The sequence below is a fragment of the Lipotes vexillifer genome, unplaced genomic scaffold (assembly GCF_000442215.2).
Source record: "Lipotes vexillifer unplaced genomic scaffold, Lipotes_vexillifer_v1.1 scaffold382, whole genome shotgun sequence".
In the NCBI taxonomy this organism is placed as follows: Eukaryota; Metazoa; Chordata; class Mammalia; order Artiodactyla; family Lipotidae; genus Lipotes; species Lipotes vexillifer.
Genome location: NW_006780611.1, coordinates 6,635,713 through 6,644,951, shown reverse-complemented (window position 1 = coordinate 6,644,951; position 9,239 = coordinate 6,635,713). Strand labels below are relative to the sequence as shown.

The window sequence follows — 9,239 nt, the reverse complement described above, 5'->3', positions numbered from 1 at the left end:
GAGCGGTCCGAATCTCATTTTCAAAACTATGAACCCACCATCAAACTCAGTTAACGTCATCCCCGTTTCACTAACCTGAATCGAAGTCATGACTCCGTTAGCAAAGACGGAGAGCTTTCCAGCAACGGATCTCACTCCCTGCTTAAACTGGGCCATGTCGGGGGCCGTGGGCAGCATGCTCGTGAGGTTGTAGTTTCCTGCACACAGAGCAGACACTGGCTCGTCACTACCGCAGGGATGGCACAGCCAGTGCCCAGGGACCCGATGGCTTTGGAGAACTCGGCCCCCCTCCCCTCCAGCTGCCCATAAGCAGCAGCTGTGGTTAAGGGAAAAGGAGCCTGGGGGGGCGTTTCAGCGCCAGCCCTACCACGAAGCAGCTGCAAGACCCCACGGCGAGAGAAGATGCAGCACTAGGTCTTAGGACCAACACGGGTTCAAATACTGGCACTGCCACTTCCAAGCTGTGTGCCTTTGGAAAGGTTCCTTACCCTCTCTGGGCCCGTTTCCTCCAGGCACTTAACACAAGACCTGACAGAGAAGTACTCAGTAAATGGCAGATGGGCGGACATCTGTGGGTTTTTCGGACTCAGCATCCCTTCCCCCTTTTGGTAAAAGCCCTCCTCCCTTCCTCTGCGGGAGGTCTCTCCCCCAACCCCCTAAACCACGCATGGGCACGTGACCCAGACCTAGCCAATCAGAGCCTTCCTGGATTCCCGCATTCTCAAGGGAGGGGAGCCGTTTGCTTGCTCTGGGGTTACTGGTGGGGGCGAGGGGCCGCTGTAGCTGTCTGTGACTAGGGCTGTCCCCCTCCCACTCCCTCCTCAAGGAGGGAAGGAGGAAGCCTCTGGCAGTGAGGGAGGAGGCTCACCCCAGGAGGAAAGGCAGATGGGTGGGTGGGGCTGTCTGCCGACTCAGCAGGGCCAAGCGCAGTGCCAGCGCTCCCAGGTAGCAGCCGACCCCTCGCCCTCACCGAGGCCGCTGTCGGCTGGGTTTCTGTTGCTCAAGTTTTGGTTGTCCCAACACAGACAGCAGCATATTGCACACAGGTGAAGCGCATCAGAGTTGTCACACATAAAGGGGTCCCTAGAGCTGACAGACGGGCTTCTGTGCTGCACTTTTGTCACACAGCTGTGAAAAGGTGCCGGAGGGGCTCAGAGACTTTGTGAGAGAACGCAAACCCTGCAGAGCCTCCAGGGAGCCAGCCCAGCTGCCCCTCGGCTCCGCAGGTCACTCTACACCTGCCTGCCCCTTAGGCAGCAGCAGAAGCCAGGTCCCTTTCCAAGAACCAAATAGGAGGCACGCATTTACCCTCCAGCACGGACGCCACCCAGGAGAGTCAGTGTGTCTTCCCACAGCGCCATCCCATGCCCAGCACTAGGGGAGGGGCCACAGGTGCAGCTGCTTCTCCTCTCTGCCTCTGGGTGACGTTTTAGAGTCTCGTAGCCCTTTGCCAATGACAGAGCGACAGCCTAGCCCAGCCCAGTGACGGGACTCGGGTTCAAAGCCCAGCACAGTGGTGCTACCAGCCGGTAAGATGAATCTGAGAGGAAATGAAGAGCTAGTGTGACATCCTGAGCACAAAGGGCCAGAGTCACAGCTGCTCCATGGCGTGGCGAGGTGGTCCGGAGTGGCAAGGGAGCTGTGCCCCAGAGGTCAGCGGAGGTGACCTCAGCAGAAGCGCCTCCACTAACAAGCTTCCAACTCGAGAAACGTTGAAAAAGGAGAGAGCACAGCTGAGGCAGGAGGTTCAACGTGGAAGCAAAGCGCTGCGGTGGCTGCTCCACTCGGGCGCACAGACGCCCCTTCTTTTCGCTCAGGTTGACAAGACTCCGGTTTGTGTAACTGAACCTGGTTGGCGACAGCACCGCACAGCTGTGACGTATGACAAATATGTTCAGCAAATCACCAAACAAAACCGCCCGACGGCCGACTGAAGTCAGTGCTTTGGAGGCCGACAGGCCCAAAGAGGCCAGGCTCCTGGACCCCGGGCCAGAGCCAGAAGGAAAGGAGAGAATGGCCGAGGTGCCTCCAGGGAGCCTCGAGACCCAGGGACAACAGCAAACGCACGAGGAGCCCCTATGACCCTGGGCAGTGCGCACGGAGCCTGGACAGAGGTGTCCGTCCGCAGCGCCCTGGGCTTCCCGGGTGGCCCTGTTCAGACTCAAATGATCAGAATCAGGTTTTGGAAAGAAATACACCAGAGGGGCAAGCTGGGTTTCCAGCTTCTTTTGTTCTGACACTGCTCTCAACAAAGAACAAAGCCACCTCTGCTCTGTCATCTGGTTCCCTCTGAGCCTGAGTGGCTCCCTCTGAGGCAGTGCCCAGCGATGGCCGTCCCCCGTCCCCCAACTGACCCTGCTCTGGAGTGACGGCAGGGACGGGCACTGTGCCAGCTGTGGATGCTTACATGTGCTCCTCGTCTACTCCCTCCAAGACCATGGAAGGGAATGGCCTCGGAGCAAAGCCAGGGTTAAAGCGCGCCCCCAGGAAGTATTTCACTTCACCAGGGGGCATTTCTAATTTGGAGAAATCTTCCCCTTAACCCTGAAGAAATTATAAAGGTGATCTACCCAGTGGCACTGATATTTCATGGATGGGGAAACATTTAAGATAAGGAACACAGAACACTCTCTTAAAACCAGCTTTTGCTCTTTGCTGAAATGCACTCTAAATAAAAAGTAAATATTTAATGAGCATTGTTCAATGCGCTTGCATTTAGAGCAGTTATTAAAGGCATCTGATGAGAGATGCAGAATGAGGGTAATCGTGGTCTGAACCATCTGGGTTTGGGATGGAGGAGGGAAGGGGAGGGAGGGCAGGTGCTGCAAGCAGGACCACTGGCCGCTGGGGAGGGGCTGAGGGCAGCCTCGCACCCCAGGATGGTCCTATCAGGGCTGCAAGTCCCCAGGACAGGAGCTTGTCTGGGACCCACAGAGAGCCAAAAAAAAAAAAAAAAAAATCAATGGACCTTTGTTCTCTGAAAGGGGACAGGAAGGTAAACGTCATCGCTGGCTGCAACCTTCTCTGAAATTTTTTTTTTTTTTTTTTTTTTGCGGTACGCGGGCCTCTCACTGCTGTGGCCTCTCCCATTGCGGAACACAGGCTCCGGACGCAGGCTCAGCGGCCATGGCTCACGGGTCCAGCCGCTCCGCGGCATGTGGGATCTTCCCAGACAGGGGTGCGAACCCGTGTCCCCTGCATTGGCAGGCGGACTCTCAACCACTGCGCCACCAGGGAAGCCCTGAAAGGTTTTTTTTAACAAACAATAATGTTTCAGAGTGAAACTTCCAGTAACTTGAATTACAAAAACACACACGGCCAGGGGTGAGTTTCAACCTGTTAGGTTCTCTGGACTGCCCTGCCCCTGTGCCAGGGCGCCCATGAGGTAGCCCAGCACTGACCCACGGGGGGCAGAGGCGGGACCCTGGGAGGCCTCCACAGGAGCCGAGCACCCCTCTGCCAGGGGCGGCCGCACAAGGAAGTGCCCTGTCAAGAGGCCAGGACACCGAAAGTTCTCATATGAGAACACAAATCCGTGAGCCACACCTGCCCCAACCCAGGCCCAGTGCAGGAAACGGCCAGTCAGAAAGCAGCTCCTCCTGCTGGAGGCCAGAGGGCGGCCTAGGACGCTCCCTGCCCAGGGGCCGCGCACCGGGCCTGTGTCCCGCAGGTCTCTGGTCCACCCATCTGGCTAGAATCCTCCCTCTCACTGCAGCACGGTAGCCTGGAAGCGCTCGCTTCACCCCGGGGGCCACGGTGGCTCTTGAAACGCCCCCAAACCCCAACACGGAAGGCCCCAGGCATTCGGGTCTCCCCCATGACCTTCTCTGTTGAGGCTGTTTCTCTCTGGACTCAGAACTAACAGTTGTTCTCTGTGGCTGCAAGGCACAGCGGCCGCCCGCGTGGGGTCCCTCCGTGCCCACGTCCAGCTCCTCCAGGGCTGGAGACGAGGGGTGCAGGTGGTCCCGGGCCTTGAAGGCCTTGGAGATCCCCGCCCCCGCTTGGGTGCTCCTGCTGACGAGTGGGCTCCTGAAATGAACTCAGAGGACCCTGCTCCTTGAATGTTGGCCGTGACACAAGGGGGACACGTGGCCCTCCCCTTACCCCTGAGGCCTGACTCGGGGCTGACTGGGACTGGAACACGGCTTTCCTACGGCTCAGGGTCAGAGGGACAAGCAGAGAGGCGCTTGGTTCTGGACGCCCGTGACGGGCCTGTGTGCTGAGGCTTACTCCCTGGGGGCGCCCAGACATCTCCTCGTCGGGGTCTGGACCCTCCTCTCCACCTGCCTGGCTCCAAAGCCCCATTCTGTCTCCCCTGGGAGGCGGAGGCTGGTGGACTCACCTGTTCTATCTGCTCTGACTACCCCTGGGGTCCGGGAGGGGCCTGGGAGGGCCTGCCATGTGCCAGACCCCGAGGTGACACTTTACATAAAGGACCTCATTTCAGCCTCGGTACAAACTGGTGAGGTAGGTATGGATATTACCCACCCATTTTACCGAGGAGGAGACCGAGGCTAAAGGTGACCTGAAATCCCCCAGGTCTCACAGTTAGGGAGTGGGTCCCGTCACACGGGAGCCCAGGGCTGTCCCCTCCAAGGCTGTGACACCACACGAGCCAGACACCAGGTTCACACCATGCTAGGCACCCCACCGCCCGTGACGATGGTTCAGGGAGACGACATGCCGGGTAACTTTGGGGACGTCGCTTAAATTCTATGACTTGGTCTCTTCACATGCAAAGCCTGGAATAATAACTTCTGCTCTGCCTGACTTACAGAGGCCATAGAAGCATCAAATAATGGCCGCTAACAATCCTGGTAAAGTAAAAAGTCCTATCCAGAGAAAACGTATTCATGCCGCAGACATGGTGGAGACCAGCCTCGTTACCCACCCGCCCCTTCCCCGCATTACCTGCCGTCTGCTTCCTCTGCTCATCAAACAGGTCAGCAGAGCTGATGGAGGAACTTGCCGAAAGCCTCTCCAGCCGAGCCCTGGTTTCATACTAGAGAAGACCAGGAGAAAAGAAACATTAGGCTCCAAAAACCATGAGCAATTTTGCAGAAAGAATCATCGAGGAGCTATCACGGCCGGGCTGGGGGCCGGCATGATGCTCACATCCTGCGGGTCACAAGCAAACAGATGAACGCACAACGCCACGGCCAACAACGGTCAGTGGAGGGGAACCCAGAGGGAGAGTGACAGTGACAGCTCTGTCATGTGCTGCTCTCACCCAGCTGCCAGGAAAGGCCGCTCCAAGAAGCTCTCTCCCAACAGCCTTATGTGATTTCCTAACTGAACTTGAATGTTGTCAACTTTAAAACAAGGCAGATTTTAGTGGGTGGAGAATAGCCAAGTGGCAACTCTAAATACACTCAAAATGCTAGTGGAGGGCTTCCCTGGTGGCGCAGTGGTTGGGAGTCCGCCTGCCGATGCAGGGGACACGGGTTCGTGTCCCGGTCCAGGAGGATCCCACGTGCCGCGGAGAGGCTGGGCCCGTGAGCCATGGCCGCTGGGCCTGCGCGTCCGGAGCCTGTGCTCCGCAGCGGGAGAGGCCACGGCAGTGAGAGGCCCGCGTACCCCCAAAAAAAAAAAGCTAGTGGAATTTCTACTGCTACAAAATAAAATTGGTACATTTTAGGAAATAATTATTCTCTGTATCGTGCAAGAAGCCTAGTAATAACACGTATCTCTAAGAGTTTTGCGTAAGCACATTAGTGCTTCACAATTAAAAGGAAACCTTTAAGCTCCCCATTTCCATTTGAGTCTTACTGCCTAGCCAGACTCCACTAAGATAAGCTCATTAACATTTCTGAGAAAAGAGGCAATAACCTCTTTTCTGAAAATAAATATGCCTACCCTCGAGAATCTATCTACATACTTCATTTAACTATGGCTAAAAAACTGCTAAGTAAATTACAGGTGTATCAAAAATCTCCTGAAATTTACTCAAAAGTTATCGAATGGATGGCTATTCAAAACACTGAGAAAGGAATAAGAGAAATAAGAGACACTTTCCCTACCTTCCAATCACTCCTCTAGCTGGAGCGGCAAAGTGGGGCGATTAGTCAGAAAGACCTGGGTTCAAGTCCTGCTCCAGCACTCTGGGGACAGGGGTCCCTTGCAGCCTGACTCCATCTCACTCAGCATCCAGCACCTCCTCCCACACCTCCCGTGGCCCTGCTGGCTTCCTGCTCTGTGGGCACCACACAGAAACTCCCTGGGCACTTACATCAGCTTTGGCTTGCCTTCCAAAGTACATATCTGAGGAAATGGCTTTGACGTTGCCAAACTTCTTCTGGGCCTCATCTGTATTGTCAACTGGCTCATAGTCTGGCTTGCGGCGAGCAGTAGGTCTACAGTTAGCAACAGCCAAAACAAGAATGACATCGGTAAGATGATGGAATAGGAGTTTTCTACCATTATCCCTTAGAGAACGCTGGTTTTGACAATCACCCACAGATGAGAATGCCTTTGTGGGAGTCCAGGAGTCCGGCAGAGAGGGTCCAGCACACTGCTGGAGCAAAAAATCCAAGACTGGATGCATTAAAGAGGGTAAGAGGAATAGTTTCACTGGGCCCATGTCACTCCTCCTCCAAGGCAGCACAGCTCAGTGCCAAGAGAGATCCACGGGGCCTGCAATTTCTCCCATGGGGGAAGGTGAGAGGGCGGTGAGCGGGTGCCTGGTCTCCCCAGCTGTGTGGGACATTGCCAAGGGTGCCTCTTTCTTTCTCATCCCACCCAGGATACTGAGGTGACCGACACAGCGTAGGGGCTGGGGGAGGCTAGAAGCAGAGCAGCCAGGGCTCAGAACTCGTCAAAGCTGTGTGGATTCCACTAACCACTTCCCGAACTCCATGAGGAGGCCTGCTCACAAACCACTGGATACACTTTGCCTGGGGAGCCCCCAACTGGCCCTCCAATGCTCTGCATGCCTCACTCATGCACCTTTGGCCCCACAGCTGGCTCCCTGCACATGCCCCTGCGGATGGTGAGGGCAAGCCTTTGCAGACAGAAAAGTGAGCATCTGCAAAAGTCAGCCCAACTCGGGGGTTCACAGAAAGCACAAAAACTTGAGCATTTCAGGGCACCACCCTAGGGAAAGCAAGCAGGAGGCTCTCAGCACCTGGCCCTGCTTTGTGGGATTGAGAAAAGACATACCATCCTAAGATGTCACCCCCCAAAAGGAATAAGAAGTGTGGAGTGAGTGCATCCATAGAAAAGGTCTGAGTAAGCCTCAGCATCTCTAGCAGGGCTGACTATTGAAGGTATTTCTCACCCAAAGCCAGGCACTAAAGACTGGAGGAGGTGATTGCTCCTTCAAATGCAAAGACAGCAACACAAGACTCCAAGGAACATGAAAAACCAAGGAAACATGATACCACATAGGGAAACAATAATTTTCCAGTAACTGATCCCTAAGAATTGCCTGACAAAGAATTCAGAATAATCGTTTTAAGGAAGCTCATCAACCTACAAGAACACAGACAACTCAATAAAATCAGGGAAATAATACACAGATAAAATGAGAAGTTCAACATAGAGACAGAAATCATAACCGCTTCCCATCGCTCGCATTACCGTCTGAGCTCCGCCTCCTGTCAGATCAGCAGCGGCATTAGATTCGCATAGGAGCGTGAACCCAGTAGGTTCAAACCAGAACTGCACGTGGGAGGGATCTAGGTTGTGCATTCCTTATGAGAATCTAATTCCTGATGATCTGAGGTAGAGCTGAGGCGGTGATGCTAGCGCTGGGGAGCGGCTGCAAATACACATTATCATTAGCAGGGAGGTCTGACTGCACAGAAACCATAGTAAGTCAATTGCTTGCAGACTCATATCAAAACCCTATCAGTGGGGACTTCCCTGGTGGCAACAGTGGTTGAGGGTCCGCCTGCCAGTGCAGGGGACACTGGTTTGAGCCCTCGTCCGGGAGGATCCCGTGTGCCGTGCAGCATCTGGGACCGTGCGCCACAACTGCTGAGCCTGCACTCTGGAGCCCACGGGTCACAGCTACTGAGGCCCACGTACCTGGAGCCCATACTCTGCAACAAGAGAGGCCACTGCGCTGAGAGGCCAGTGCACTGCAGCGAAGAGTGGCCCTGCTCTCGCCGCAATTAGAAGAGGGCTGGCGCGTGGCAGTGAAGACCAAACGCAGCCAAAAATAAAAAATAAATAAGTAAATAGGTAAAATAAATAAATTTGAAAAACAACACAAAACAAAACCTATCAGTGAGTGGCAAGTGAAAACAAGCTCAGGGCTCCCATTGATTCTGCATTACGGTGAGTTGTATTATTATTTCATTATATATTATAATGAAATAATAATAGGAATAAAGCACACAATAAATGTAATATGCTTGAATCATCCTAAAACAACCCCCCCACCCCCCCCACTCCCGGTCCGTGGAAAAATTGTCTTCCACGAAACCGGTCCCTGGTGCCAAAAAGGTTGCAGACCACTGAAGCAGAAGAAAGAATCTGTGAACTCGAAGACAGCTCATTTGAAATTATCCAGTCAGAAGAGAAAAAAGAAAAAGAGCAAAGAAGCCTATGTGAATTATGGGACACCATCAAGAGCACAATTCATGCCCTGTGGGAGTCCCAGGAGGAGGAGAGAGGAAGAAAGGGGCAGAAAAGCTTTATTTAAAGAAATAATCTCTAAAAACTTCCCCAATCTGGAGAGAGATACGGACATCCAGGTACATGGAGCTCATAGGTCCCCAAACAGATTCAACCTAAAGAAATCTTCACCAAGAAATACATAATAAAACTGTCAAAAATCAAAGACAAAGAGAGAATTTGGATAGCAGCAAGAGAAAGAAACTCATTCTATACAATGGAAGCCCTGTAAGGCTATAAGCAGATTTCTCTGCAGAAATCCTGAAGGCCAGAATATAGTGGGATGATATATTCAAAGTGCTGGAAAAACAAAAACAAGAACAACTGCCAGCCACCAGACTTGTCCTACAAGAAATGCTAGAAGGAGTTCTTCAAGCTAAAATGAAAGGATGCTCATTAGTAACATGAAAACATATGAAAGTATAAAACTCACCGGTGAAGGTGAGCATATAGCCAAATTCAGAACACTCTAATACCGTAATAGTGGTGTATAAATCACTTAACTCTAGTATAAAGGTTAAAAGACAAAAGTGGTAAAAATAACGATAGCTACAGTAATTTATTAGTGGATACACAATATAAAAAGATGTAAATTATGACGTGAGAAACATAAAATGTAG

General features: G+C 53.0%; 1 protein-coding gene across 2 annotated transcripts in view; it reads right to left on the bottom strand.

Annotated features, from left to right (window-relative positions):
* The window catches only part of ARFGAP3 (ARF GTPase activating protein 3), a 50,795-nt gene that overhangs the window by 1,239 nt on the left and 40,317 nt on the right, over positions 1 to 9,239 (bottom strand). For both annotated transcript variants that reach the window (XM_007453941.1, XM_007453942.1), the window contains 3 exons: positions 6,230 to 6,353; positions 4,912 to 5,002; positions 76 to 197 (listed from right to left, as the gene is read on the bottom strand). In XM_007453941.1, the coding sequence (XP_007454003.1) occupies positions 76 to 197; positions 4,912 to 5,002; positions 6,230 to 6,353 (337 nt within the window). The remainder of the gene's footprint in view (positions 1 to 75; positions 198 to 4,911; positions 5,003 to 6,229; positions 6,354 to 9,239) is intronic.